Below are 15,722 nucleotides of genomic sequence, written 5' to 3'. Positions count from 1 at the left end.
GATCTCGTACTTAGTACACTTTATTACTTTTACGACCGGTCCACTTGCCGAAGTCGCAACATTGAACAACCATAAAGGCTTTATTGTGTAATAAAATGAATCAGAATTATGTTATACTGACAAAAAAATCTGCAGCTCTTATGGTCTTCTTATCTATATTGGAAAATCAATCTAAGTTTGGGGATGCTTTAGAAATTCTGTCCGGAGAAATTGGGAGTGCTTTAGATGATTGAAGTAGACAAGCTACGCATACAGTGATACAGGTAAAATGGCCATCTAGTTAATCTAAGGAAATTGGTTTCTGGGAGGATGTTCTATGGTCTATGTACTTGAAGTCATAATTAAAGTAATTTGGAGACTCCAGGCAGGGTAATAGAAATGTTGTATTCCATGTTGTATTTAGAAGAATTTAATGTTTGTTTTCCAGGCAAACTCTTTTTTCAGAGTCATGCTGAGAATAAGTTAAAATTTGTCTGGAAGTGCACTACTTACTACTTTGAGTTTTAATCTGTGCGGTGCATTATTGAAAATTGCACCTGTTTCAACGTGTAAAAAATAAATGTACATGTTATCAAAAATAAATAAATAAATAAATAAATGTACACGGTACATGAATCCAAGCAGCACACCACCCACATATTTGGAGGGAGCTTCCAAAAATGAGTTTTTCAAGAAGAAATTTCTCTCTATTTGTAAAATGGTTAGAAAATAGAAGTATAATTGACAGGCAAACACACCAGAAGAATTAGGATTATGAACCATTAATTTGTCTATACTAAAAGATATATGAATTAAAATCAAACAAAATTAAAATTTAACTTACTTTGAGATATGATTCTTACGTGGCTTCTCTTTGGTGCTATTACATGGTTTCTTTCAGGGTTTTTCCTTGCTAAACATGCAGAGGGGAATTGGAAAGCTTGTTTCATGTTTTCTTGTGTTGTTCTATCTTACCTCCTCTTTCTTGTATCTAATATTTCCTTCTAATTTTATTATTTTTTTAAAAAGGGAAAAAAAAAGGCAGGAACATTATTCTCATTTTTTTTGCTTTCACTTTAAGGGAACAGTGACCATTGTGCCACTGCTCCCACACAAATTTACCTAAATGCCATGCTCCTGAACTAATTTTCCAAACTGTCATGCAGGCAAGGTTGCTTGCAGCAGTAGCGAACTATGCATGATGATGTGCTAGGAAGTTGGTGATGTCAGAGTTCGCTTCTGACACAGACGACCTCTGTTTTTAACTAAGTTCGCCTACCATGTAGGCGACTTTCATTTTTTTATTTTTTTAAAAATTTGATACTTGTTATTCACTAAAAATGTGACACGTCAGCAACCTATGTCAGAAATGAACTTGCTCTCGTGGCAGATTGAAAAATAACACTGTTCACGTGTCATTTAGGTAAAAAAGTTGGTGAACAGTGACATTTTGATCAGTTATCCCACTTTAAGTTGACAGGGGAGACTTCTGGCTCGGGCAGGTGACTATGCTGCTGCTACTGATATCATTCAGAAAATTCTGGAGTCAGGGTAAGCATTTGGATGCTGACACCATGTTTTAACATAACATGGCAATGACGACTGAAATTAAAATAAAAGATATACAAAAATGAAAAAAATATTAAAATAAAAGATCAGAAAAATCAACAACGACTGAAATTAATTTTTAAAAATTCAAATCTAGTGCATATGATGTTGTGCTACAGCCTAGAGGTCCTCCTTCAATTTCTATTGATTCATTTCAGTTGCATCAGAATTTTTTGTGTTAAAAGGGCTAGTCTCGATATACAAAGTTTCTCAATTTGTAAAAATAAATGTTACATCAATTATAATCATTCGTTTCGTTGTATTTTTAACTTTAGAATTTTTTATAATTTGAGAGAAAAGGCCAATTCAACATAAAGATGTGCAAAAGAATTACTAAACTGAACTAAACTAAACTGCATTAAAAAAAAAGACTGCTTCTTAAAAAATCAGTTCTTGAATTTAACTTTTTTATAAACCGAATTGATTTTCAAATCAGTTTAAGAATTAAAATGGTTTAAAAAATTATGAACCGAATCATTTTTTCTCTTATTTTTTATTTATTTATTTTCTCTCTATTTTTCTTTCTTATTTATTTTCTTCCTTCTTTTATCTTTATTTTATTATTTTATTTCTTTAATTTTTAATTTTTCTTTTTCTTTTCTTTTTTCTCTTATTTTTACTATTTTTTATTTTTTATTTTTTTATATTTGTGTTTTTTATTTTTTATTTTTTTCTTCATGTTTTTATACTTTTCATTTGAGTTCAAAAATCAATTTTATGATATACAAAAGAAGCACAAAAAATACTAAACTTAAAAAAATTAATTTTTAAAAACTAGTTCTTAAACTGAAAAACAGTAATGAACCGAACCAGTTTTTTTCTCTTCTTTTTATTTATTCTTCTTTTTCCCTATTTATTTCTATTCTCTTATTTATTTATTTATTTATTGACTTTTTTATTTTTTTTATTTTTCATTTTTTCTCCTATGTATTTTTTATTTTTTTAATTATTTTTTTTATTTTCAGTATCATTTGTATTTTATTTTCCTTCAATTTTTTTATAATTTTTATTTGAAAGGAATTGATTTTAAAAATTAATTATGAACTGATTTAAAACCAATTCAAAATCAAACTGAATTAATAAATCAATTCAATTTTTAAAACTATTTTTTTTTAATTCAATTCCATTCCGCAATGAAACCCACAGAGCACACCCCTAACTTAATATTTAAAAATTATTTTTTTATGGTGAAAAATCATTGCAAAACAATTCAATGAATATGAACTTCTAGATTACAAACTGAATGCACCTCCCACAGATCTTTTCAAACTCAGAGGGGATCCAGGTTGTTTCAGTTTGACGGACTCTGTTTCATTTATCCACCTTTAATGGATGTGACGGATGTGACCCTTTGAATAAAATGTCAACCAGAGATTTGCAGAAGTCAATCTTGTGATTATCCTTTTGCCTCTCATTCAACGGGATCATGAATATAATTAGCAAAGCAACTAGGTCGGCAAAGAGCACATCTATAGACCTTTTAAAATTCAGACAATGTATATTAAAAAAAAAAAAAAAAATTCAGACAATGTGATGCCGCTGCAATTTGACATAGCGGTTCCTAATAGGAATGTGACTTAAGCACCAACGAAAACCAAGTTAATGTTCAGCTCTACACGATTGTGATAAACACGTGGTATTTGAGAAAATGGTTATGGTTTCAACTTGAAACAAATTAATAATTAATGGCATCACTCTAAAGTCAGGTGGTAGCCTACCTAATGCATGAAAAAAGGAGGTGAACAAACAACAAATGTACTAATGCATTAAAAATACCATTAACAAAGGAAATATTATGAGTAGACGTATCAAACCTGCTTCATTTGAAAGAATTTTGAACACCTTAGGTTAAAGTGGTGTGCTCATTAAATAATTAGTGCCTAGATTGATGGTTAAACAAGAATTGGATTCGTGGTAGAAAATGTAACAATATACCTATTAAGCTGTTCAACTTTTCAACCAATTGAGTTCATGTCTCCCATTCATAGCTGGATATATCACACCTTTATTTGGTCCTTTAATTACTTTCCTTCTGGCCATTTGATCCTTGTGTTACATATTATATTCAGCTTAGCTAGGATATTGTGAGTGTGACAGTGAATGAAGCGCCACTTTTTTTTTTTTTTATTTAACAGGTACCACTTTCATATTTCACAGAAGTAGGCATCCAAAAGGCACTGTTTCAGCTAATAACTTAAAAGAGGTCAACTAAATGCGAAACTACTACGTACTCTCGTCACCACCGAACCAAACCAAATTCAACCTCATCTTAACTGCCCTATTAGTACCTATTCTTTTCTATTGTGGTACCTTCCAAGGTTGAGATATTCATATGTTTCAGTGTCAGAACATAACAAATAAACATATGAAACGTAGACCAATATGCTTAGAAAAATGCATGGTCCTGGGGACCACATGGCGTTGAATTGTTGAACAGACCACTGATTCCACAATATTTTTTGAGTAAATATTTTTTTTTCCTAACAAATTTTACGATACTCGCTTTAGTCTCTAGCAAATAAAAAGACTATTTGTAGTTTCTAAGAAATTTAAAATGGACCCATTTAGTTGAAATCGTGTCCCTCATAAATTCAAAAAAGACCCACATCAGTCTCTCAAAAGGACTAAAATGGGTCTATTTTAAATTTCTTAGGGACCACGAATAGCCTTTTTATTTGCTAGGGACTAAAACGGACATCGTGAAATCTGCTGAAGACCAAAAAAGATATTTACTCTTTTTTTTAATTAGCTTTCACAAACTGTGAAAATATATTTTGTTTCTACATGTTACATTTATTTTCAATTTGGTTCTTATTAAAAAAAAGTTAGTTTCTATATTTACATTCATCTTCATTTTGATCTTTATTTTGATCCTTAGTCTGACACTATTGTAATACCGTAAAAAAGAAATAAATCTTTAGTGCAATTTCAGCGCATCTGTCATTCATTTTATGATGCGTAGATACAAAATATCATATTATCAAATTAGTTGTTATTTAATTTATTTATTTTTTTCAAATAATATGATATTTTTTGTCCACTTGTATATCACGAAATGAATGACAAATGCACTACAATTGCACTAAAGATTTATTTGTAAAAAGAGTGTCATGTGTATAGACTATAAATTATATATATTTTTTTCTTTATACGTGATGGTTATTTTCTGTTTAATCATTGTAAAGTCCAGTAACTCTATATTAATCTCATAATGTTATATCAACAAACGACAGGGACGAATTTAAAAACAATTAAGCATATAGAACTTAAATTTAAAAGTTTTTATATAAGAAAAAAATTTAAAATATGTATAAGACAAAAATATATATTTAAATTAACTTTTTTTAGTACAAGAATAAATTAACTTTTTAACTTTGCATGAAAAAGATCAATTCACCGATTGGAATTTCTTTAATGTTTGTTTAAATGTACATAATTAGCGGGGGTGTGAAAAGGACAAAATATATATATATATATATATATGGGAAAAAAGTATTTAATGTTACTTTAGATAACTTTATGTAATGTTCATCGAAACGACGTCGTTTTGGGATTGAGAAATTAAAAAATTAGAATGATAAAGACTATTATAACCCTGAAATAAATTAAAATTACAAATAAACCATGATTTCTGCCTCAAAACGACGTCGCTTCGATGAACATTAGATAAAGTTATCTAAAGTAACTTTAGAAAAAACAAACCATATATATATATATATATATATTCAAATATATTTTATTTAAACCACTAATTATCTACTTCGCATACAGACCCACAAGAAAAAATTAAGTAAATAACTAAGAACTAATTATTAGTGATTTCATACGGGGAGTTATTAGGGCGTGAAATAGGAAGGATAAAAAGGGGACTAGTATAATCCTTTCTTGCTTGGAAGCAATATAAATGAAGGGAAGCATAAGGAAGATAAACTCGGTGTTAATCTCTTACATTATGGGTGTTTGGTAAATGAAAAAAAATTTAGCAGGTAAATAAAATTACTGTGAAAATTGTGAAAAAGTAAATTTGCTGGTAAAGTTAGAAAAAAGTTGTTTAGTTGGACGAAATATTACTAAGTAAATTGATTAAAGTTTTGTAAGTCTATGTTTTCTTTTATCTAACAATATCACATTAGAAGTGGCATTTCTGCTTTGTGTTTGTCGTGATCGTTTTTACTTACAGTTGATAAAGGATGAGTATTCAAGTTTGCTTACTAAATTTTTAAATAACTTGAACCAAAAGTGGACAAGAAAAAATGCCACTTACATATCTCGTGAGAATATCGGAACCAAACGCCGCATTTTTAGTGAGATGGTATTTTGAAAAAGATATTACTCTGTAATTTAGAAAGCTCATTTATAGTTTTCTTTATCTCCCTAGTTACATGAGGGGAGATTGATTTTGAAGGGCCTATAGTAAAATAGTTATTTTCTTGTTTATTATCTCACTCTTTGCTTCTCAAACGAGGAAGTATGTTATCCGTAAGTTTTACTTTTACTTCTTTATAAATAAATTTCATTATTTCATTATTCACAGACGACAAGTTTAGCGTAAGAGCTAGGTAATGATTAGTATCTTAAGAAGCACTTTCTGAAGAAGTAAAACACGTAGCTGTATTTCTACTGCACACTGCTTTTGTATACTTCTAAACCACAGAATCTAACATTTGTTTCACAGTTGATTGCGCTAGTGGGTGCACCAAATCCTCTGTGTCATTAGAATGATAATCCTAAATTATTAAGTCCCTAGCTAGTTGACTCATTAAAACTAATGACCAAAACATTTCCTTTTCCAAGTTCAAAGAAGGTCTAGGCATTTGCCCCCTTTATCACTATAAATTAGCTTCACTTTAGACCAAATGTCACATAACTCAAGTAACTCCATTCAACAAATTCTGATACAACAATGAAGTCTATCCACCTCTCTAACAAGTCATGTTGCTCTTGGTTCTTCTTTGGCCTATTTACTATCATTGCTTCCCTTGCTTCAGCTGCAGAGCCAGAGACTCAATACCATCAATTTGTAGTAAGTGTTTGTTTAATGATTACACCATATTTGTTATCAGTTTCTAAGTGTTGTTTTTAGCAATACGTAATTGTAACTTCAATTATTGGTCAAAATAGGTTCAAACTACTCCAGTGAAGAGGCTGTGCAGAACCCACAACATACTCACTGTAAACGGGCAGTTTCCAGGCCCAACAATAGAAACTAGAAATGGAGATTCTCTTGTAATCAAAGTAGTAAATGCTGGACCCTACAACATCTCCATCCACTGGTAAATGGCATCATCATTCATCCTCACATTAATTCCATGCTAAAACATTTTACACTTCAGTCAGAACAATTTCCCTAAAGAGTAAAACTATTCTCTAGGCTGTAAAATTAAACAAGTAGAAAGAAATGTAATTCACTATGCTAATGATACATACCTGAAATCCATCTTCCTCACAATCTTATGTGACTCGTGCATCAGGCATGGATTAAGGATGCTTAGAAATCCATGGGCAGATGGGCCTAGTTATGTGACTCAGTGTCCCATCCAACCAGGTGGAAGTTACACATACCGCTTTACAATCACAAACCAGGAAGGGACACTATGGTGGCATGCTCACACCGGCTTCCTAAGAGCCACTGTCTATGGAGCTTTCATCATTTATCCAAAATTGGGTTCTCCTTATCCTTTCTCTATGCCCAAGAAAGAATTTCCCATCCTTCTTGGTACAACTCTAAAACCATCACTTATGCTGCTCAAATCACTTTTATAATTTCCTTTGCACTTTAATCAAACCTTTCCCTCTTCTCTTGTTATGAAGCAATGACAGAGTCATAACAGATTTTATTGTGATGATGCTCATACAGGGGAATGGTTTGATAGGGATCCGATGCTTCTCTTAAGGCAGGCACAGTTTACAGGAGCAGCTCCAAATGTATCTGTTGCATACACCATGAATGGTCAACCTGGAGATCTCTACAGATGTTCCAGTCAAGGTTTAGAATATTTCTAGAGTCATAGCTTCCATGCGGATTTTCCTTTTTTATGATTGAAAATCATATAACAAAAATTTACAATGCAGAAACTGTACGTATTCCAGTAGATGCCGGCGAGACAATTCTTTTGAGAATTATAAACAGTGCACTTAATCAAGAACTATTCTTTACAATTGCCAACCACAGAATGACAGTGGTTGCTACAGATGCTGCTTATAGCAAGCCTTTCAACACTCAAGTCCTCATGATAGGACCTGGTCAAACAATCAATGTCCTGGTCACTGCTGATCAAACCCCAGGTCTATACTACATGGCAGCACGTGCATATCAAACAGCCATGAATGCTGCATTTGACAACACAACCACCACTGCAATCCTTGCATACAAATCTGCTAGCTGCAGTAAAAAAAATGGACAACAATCTTCAAGACCAACATTGCCAGTTTTGCCAGCCTTCAATGACACAGCCACTGCAACTGCATTCACAGCTGGGATCAGGGGTCTTTCCAATAATAAAGTCTTTACAAATGTTGATGTGAGCCTAAATTTCATAGTGGGGTTGGGATTAATCAACTGCACAAATCCTAATAGTCCAAGGTGTCAAGGACCAAATGGAACCCGCTTCACAGCCAGCATAAACAATGTTTCTTTTGTACTCCCGACAACCACTTCCTTAATGCAAGCCTACTATCAAGGCATCCCTGGTGTCTTCACCACAGATTTTCCTCCTGTTCCCCCTCTACAATTCAATTATACTGGCAATGTGCCCCGGGGGCTATGGACACCTTCACGAGGAACTAAGCTCTTCAAGTTGAAGTATGGTTCAAATGTGCAAATTGTTTTCCAGGATACCAGCATAGTGACAACAGAGGACCACCCTATGCATATTCATGGGTTCCACTTCTTTGTAGTTGGTGCAGGTTTTGGTAACTTCAACCCAGCAACAGATCCTGCAAGGTTTAACCTTGTAGACCCACCTGTGAAGAACACCATAGGAACTCCTCCTGGAGGATGGGTGGCCATTCGTTTTGTTGCTGATAATCCAGGTAACGTACTACTCTTATTCTCTGTCTTGCAGAGTTTGTGTCGGGCTTAGCATTGCATACTAACCAATCAATTACTTGTGATTTTTCATTCACTGTTGCAAATCAGGAATTTGGTTCTTGCATTGTCACATAGACTCACATCTGAATTGGGGTCTTGCAAATGCACTTTTGGTAGAAAATGGAGTTGGCCCATCTCAATCAGTGATACCTCCACCACCAGATCTGCCCCAATGTTAAGATCAAGACAGCATCATTAATCATAAATTTTATGTTCCTCAATTATTGGCTTTCTGTTTTACGAGGTCTTCAAATATTTTGCCAAATAGGCGGCAGTATTTGTTCTGTGCTGTTTCAGGGTCCAGAATTGGACGCTGCTCAATTGGGCAGTTATGTTAGCGTTTTTCTTGATTGGGTGTAAGTGTTGACTCTTTTACAAGAAAAATAAAATTCTTGTGTGATTTCTTATCATTACTATATATGAAGAGTTTTTATTTTTCTTTTGCAAGTGCATCATAGTATAAGATTTCCACATTTCGAGATATTAAGTTTTCTAATTATTTTGGACCGACATAATGAGTCCATCAATTTTGGATTGGGTCCAACGTCAAACACAAATAAACAAATTCATAAGCTCCATGCACCGTCTAAATGCTTTCCAATGATTAAAATCCTTTGCATAGTCATATGAATATAAGCGGGTGGTGTGTTCGGAATTTTTGACAAGCTAGGAGACGCTAGGACAAGTCATAATAGGGCACCGGATACGGGATCGGTCCTATATGGATTCATTACCGGACACTAGTAGACTACAGTATTGACAAGCTAGGAGACGCTAGGACAAGTCATAATCGCACTGCAAACTTTATACATACAAAAAAGTGTTGCTATCTTGTTCTATATTTCAGGTGGAAAAAATTACAGTATTGACACAGAACTTTGCAAATATCAACCATAAACAAAAATCTGCTATCCAGAGTGATCAATATTATGCAAATCAGATATAGTTATCTACTCGATGAGTTATGTAAAGAATAAATACACCATAGTAGACTATGTTAAAATGAGGATGGCTAAAAAAAGAAAAATACATACAACTTATTGCTAACTATAACCGTCACCAATAAAATCAAGGTAACAAATAGATCAAGCAAATATGAAATTAAAAAAATCAACTTGTACCTATAATTCAGTATCATTCTGTAGCAATTATTGGAGGGATGAGTTTAACACATACCAAACATGTGATTTCCTATGTTTATGCATTACTAGGGATATCCTCTTCTACCATCATATTTATGCCTACAATACAAAATGCAAATGCTCATTAAATAAATTACGCTAATATGTTAACACTCAGAAGTAATAGTCTCAGCAAAAAAAAATTGGATTATTTTTTTTAGAACCCAAAAAACGTTGTCTGAAAGGGATTTGAAAGCAAATTAACCAAATAGTCATGTATGAGTCATATTTTTTGCTTACATTAGAACAAATGTGTCTAAATAGCATCAAATCAATACACATGCTAAACATTTGTAACAATATAAAGAACCCATAATGATAAATTTTTAAAAAACAACAACATACATTCGGGTCCACCAAAGACTTAAGGAATGAGGTGACAATAGCTTCACTGCTTCAAACTCTTGAAACTTGATATCTTGGCTCATTATATGAGTCCAAATTGTTTTTTTACATTGACCTTAAATAACATGGACTTTTCATTAAGAACGTTAAGTTCTCTTTGATAATGTTCTAAATCAGCACACTTATTGGGGGTTATTTGAATGTTGAATTTTGAATTTAATGTTATAGGAGTTGATTGCATTTTGTATTTAATAGGAGCTGATTGCGTTTTGTATTTAACAGGAGCTGATTGCATTTTGTATTTAATAGGAATTGATTGTGTTTTGTATTTATAGGAGCTGCTTGCGTTTTATTAGGAGTTTCCTTTTTACGAGTTGATTACAGATTGTCACCAATTCAAATTTATTTGTAATTTGTAATTCTGAGCCTATTTATAGGCAATATTTCAATGAAATGAGCAAGAGTGTAAATACCAATTTTTATCTTGGTATCAGAGCAAGTCTTCCGCTAACAACTCTAAGTGAGGAGCGAAGCCATGTTCGACGCAAACCCTTTAGGGACCAGTACTACAAAGAAGCTGACAACTTCTGACCAGCGATCAACCTTCTATATGAACAATGCAAATGGACCAGGTATTCTATTGACCAACGTGGTGCTGAAGGGAGAAACAAATTATGATGCGTGGGCTAAGGCCATGAAAAACGCCATCAAAGCCAAGAACAAACTTGGATTTATCAGTGGTGATGTGAAAGAACCTCCAGAAAGTGAAGCCGATGAGTCTTTTGCTTGGACACAATGCAATTCGATGCTTAATAGCTGGATCCATAATACAATTGATCCGCAGTTGCAGCCTTACATTCAGTATTTCGACACAGCAAAGGAACTTTGGTAAGACCTGAAAGAGCGATATTCAGTTGCGAATATACCACGACTATATCAACTCTGCACCAGTCTTGCTAATATCAGGCAAGATGGAACCAAGGTTGGCACCTACTACACACGTCTGAGGGCTATCTGGGATGAGATAGATGCAAGCAAAAACCAACCTTCTTGTACGTGTGGAGCCAAATGTGTCGTGGCAATTTATAATAGTGATGAAGCTGAAAAGGAAAAGGTTTGCCAATTCCTTATGGGGTTGGGTGTTAATCAATTTGGTGCGTTGAGGACTCAGATTCTCAACTACCCAACCTTTCCCAATTTAAATCAAGCTTATGCAGTTGTGGTTCAGAAGGAGACACATCAGGATATGTCAAGAAAGAAGGATAAAAGAGCTGAGGTGGTCAGCTATGCTGCTAAGACTAATATAACTTCTCAAGCAGGATACAATCGGAGGATGGTACCACAACAACAAGCAGATCATGAACGGCTTATATATCCTCATTGTGGGAAGACTAATCATGATCCTTCTAGATGTTGGACAATCATTGGATATCCTTCTAATAGAGGAGGCAGTCGTGGAAGGGGCAGTTCATCAGGGGGTCTTTCCAACTACGAACAGGCTCGAGCTGTGCAAACAAATGGCGAGATGCAACAGGCCCGCCCTGTTCAATTCATGGGAGAACCTCAGCAAACTGGTGCTTACACTTGATCTTGTTACAAAGTTGGTTGCTTTAGTCGATCCATCTCAATAAAATGACAAACTCAAGGGTAAGTCTGTTAATTTTTAATGGCTTGTAGACAGTGGAGCTTCACAACACATAACAGGTTCAAAAGATTTGATGCAAGACATGAGGGCTATATCACCTTTGCCCGTGAGTTTGCCCAGTGGTACCATGGTTCTAGCAGAGCAACGTGGGAATGTGGTTCTTGATTCATCTTTTATTTTGTATGATGTTTTACATGTGCCACAGTTACGGTGCAATTTGTAACGCCCTGTCTGCAGCCAGTTAATTAACATTCATATGATAGTAAGTGCAGCATGCTCAACTTAATTAATGCGGAAGCTAACTGAATAATTTTTTCTCTTTTTCCTTATGTATTGCAAACTTTTTCACTTCCATGGCTAAAATAAAACGGACAGCATTTCCTCTGTATTTTGGACCTCTGGGGATAATTTCAACCTGATTGACAGTTTAATATAACTCAGGCATACCACAACATAGATAAAACATATTTCCCAACCATCCATGGCCTAGGCTATCTCATAATCATACTGTCTCAAAATAATGTCCATGATGTTGCTTATATAATTACATCAAATAAACAAAAGAAATGCAATTAAATAAGTAACATAGACCTGAGCATGCATCACTAATAGTATATACAGACTATCAACATGGCATAGATATCTCCTTTGCTCTCAAAAAATACATGGCACATACAACCCAAAATAAGGTATGTCAGGTACAAATCTAAATATCCGTAAGACCCTAACAATCATGTCAAGTAGTATCTCTCATCTGGCCTCTTGCCACGCGATGCCTCAGCACCATCAGCTCCTGTACCTGAAATGGTAATCCCTATAACGCGGGGTGAGATAATATAATTACCTCAGTAAGCTAGGGACCCTTGGAGGGCTCCTCCAACCCTAAGCTCACTTCTGGTATAATAATAGTATAAAAATCCATGCATGCATCAGAATATGTATGACAATGCAGTGTGCAATAATGTAATCCTACTGGCCAGAGAATATAACAAGTATGCATTACGCAAGGAAACACCGTCTTGCAACATACCGTATGAGGAAACACCGTCTCATACTATGCATAAGGAAACACCGTCTTATGCCTCACACAAGGAAACACCGTCTTGTGTGGCACACAAGCATACATACATATACATGCAACATATAATATTATTTTCACATACCATATCAAACTACCATCCTCCCTCGGAGTCTGGTGGAACAAACGGGGGATTAACCCCAAGGACCGAAAGCTTACCTGGCAAGCAGTGTCCTCCACTAATTCTCGTGTCCACAGCGTCACGATCTCTCACAAAGTCACAACCTAGTTCCAAGATGTGAAGACAATTAGTATTCCTATGTACCAGTCTATCACGCTTAATTTTCAAGCCTACACATACAAGAAACCTACACTTGATTTTTAGTCCAATTTATCAAAGTGTCCTAAACGGTCATTTCATAATTTTTCCTTTTACGGGAACCAATCCCAAGCATATTTAACAAAGGGACTCACCTATAAATCACCCTCCAACTACTCATACTATCAAAACCCCAATTATACAACCCTAAACTCCATGCATTTTGTCCAAAATCACAAGAAGGAGTTGGAGTAATTACCTTGGGAGCCACAAATCACTAAATAGAAGACAACCAAGCTTCCAATCCAAGAAATGCATCTCCCATAAGCACAAATCCGAAAATGACTTCACCAAATGGGTTCCACTTTCTCTCTCAACAACTCATTAATGGAGGAGGATGATAGGGATATGAAGAAGATGAAGATTAATGGGTTGATCCTCTTGTTTCATATGAATTTTTGAAAGCACAAGATGAAGAAAGTTGAAAAAGACACCTTCGGTTGAGAGAAACAGGAACACGACGATAATGAAAGTGAAAATAGGAAAGAGACCGTGTTACTTTCCTTTTAAAAGAGTTTAACTAATCCAAGTGGGTATAAGTTTATCTATCCCGCTCACTTAACTCTCATTCTAACTTTAAACACTAGTCCAAAATATTTTTATGGTAATATTTATAATTTTACTTTTCACTTTACGGTAACTTTATTTACCCGCATTTTTACTCATTAACTGTCATTTTAACTCCTTTTTCACCATAAGTGACTTTATTTCTTTTTCTTCTACTTTCTTATAATTATTCTTCAATTTCATGATTAAAATCATTACTTCATAATTAAATCCAACACTACATGTGAGGGTTATTATACAATTTGATTTTTGTGTCCCAATTATTAAAAGAAACAAAGAACAATGTGATTTTTTCTGACAAGGGTTGTGTATTGCAGGACCATATGTTGAGCCAGACGATTGGACTAGGTGACAACCGAGCAGGGGTCTATGTGATTCACTCTGCGCAACCATTTATTGTTGCTTTTTGCACTAGAGAAACTGCAGAAGTATGGCATAGACGATTGGGACATGCATCACATGAAGTTGTTTCTTTGCTTCCTTTTTCTAGTAGTTTGAATAAAGAAAATCAAAATAAGGCGTATGATATGTTATCAAGCCAAACAAGTTCGTAGTATGTTTCCTTTGAGTTTTAGTAACAGTAAAGCATGTTTTGATCTTATTCACTGCAACACATGGGGTCCTTATAAAACTTCATCTTATTCTGGTGCTCGTTATTTTTTGACAATTGTCGATGATTACAATAGAGCTATTTGGGTATACATGCTTGTAGATAAAAGTGAAACCTTTTCTAGATTGCGAAAATTTATTCTCATGATTCAGACTCAATTTCAGAAAACAGTTAAGGTGATCCGGTCTGATAATGGCACAGAGTTCAAAAATAATAATTTAACCAAGTTGTACGAAGATATGGGCATTATAAGTCAAACGTCTTGTGTTCATACACCAGAACAGAATGGAAAGGTGGAACGAAAACATAGACACATACTTAATGTGTCTCGTGTGTTGTTGTTTCAGGCAAACTTGCCGGTTGAATTTTAGGGAGAAAGTGTCTTGGCAGCCGTCTATATTTTAAATCGAACCTCATCTAAGGGTCTTGGAGATCGAACCCCACATGAGCTGTTACATGGTATTCCACCTGATTTTGAACTTTTAAGGGTTTTTGGAAGTTTATGTTATGCAGCAGTTAGCGCCAAACCGCACGATAAATTTAGTTCTCGTTCACATCGTTGCATTTTCATTGGCTACCCTATCGATCAGAAGGGGTGGTGTGCGATGGATCTAGAAACTCATGAACGTTTTGTGAGTCGTGATGTTCGCTTTCATGAAGATGAATTTTTATTTGCAGTAAGGAACCATGTTGATGATGAAGTTTTCTCGCCAACTCTTCCTGTCGTTATCCCACACAGTTTTGATCCTGTTTGTGATACTCAAAATGTTAAGGAAGAGAGGGGAAATCCTACATCCACGTATCCAGCTGAAAATGTTGAGGAAGAACATGATGTTGAACTCAATACTATTACAGGATCTACAGAGATTTTTGCTGCTCCAGCAGAAGATCCACTTGTACGTCGTTCTACTCGGACTCGGAAGCAACCAGAATATTTAAACCAATATGCCTGTAGAATTGAAACACATAGTACCTCTGCACCTATCACCAATTCCGATCGTGCTTCTCACATAAGGTACCCTTCACACAATTATGTTGATTTTGATAAATTTTCTCCTAAACATCGAGCATCTTTTAGCCGCTGTTGATGCAGGATATGAGCCAACAAATTTCTGTGAAGCAATGACGGATACCAGGTGGATTGATGCAATGAGAAAGTACATCTCATCACTTAAAGAAACCAATACATGGTGTATCACAGACCTTCCTCTAGGAAAGCATGCCTTGCCCAGTAAATGGGTTTTTAAAATAAAATATAATGTAGATGGTTCGATCGAGAGATTCAAGGCTCGTCTTGTTA

At 34.6% G+C, this 15,722-nt stretch overlaps 1 protein-coding gene across 1 annotated transcript; it reads left to right on the top strand.

Moving 5' to 3' along the window:
* The first annotated feature begins 6,490 nt into the window (after positions 1–6,490).
* LOC133308483 (laccase-3-like) lies at positions 6,491–8,856 on the top strand. The gene is made up of 6 exons (XM_061509115.1): positions 6,491–6,610; positions 6,709–6,860; positions 7,059–7,303; positions 7,445–7,573; positions 7,660–8,619; positions 8,726–8,856. Exons 1-6 carry the CDS (start codon positions 6,491–6,493, stop codon positions 8,854–8,856), a joined length of 1,737 nt encoding a protein of 578 aa, XP_061365099.1.
* The last annotated feature ends 6,866 nt before the right edge of the window (positions 8,857–15,722 follow it).

Source organism: Gastrolobium bilobum, unplaced genomic scaffold (assembly GCF_033153095.1).
Source record: "Gastrolobium bilobum isolate Gb01-03AN ecotype WA unplaced genomic scaffold, APGP_CSIRO_Gbil_v1 utg3047, whole genome shotgun sequence".
Classification (NCBI taxonomy): Eukaryota; Viridiplantae; Streptophyta; class Magnoliopsida; order Fabales; family Fabaceae; genus Gastrolobium; species Gastrolobium bilobum.
This window is presented reverse-complemented; position numbering and strand designations above follow the sequence as displayed.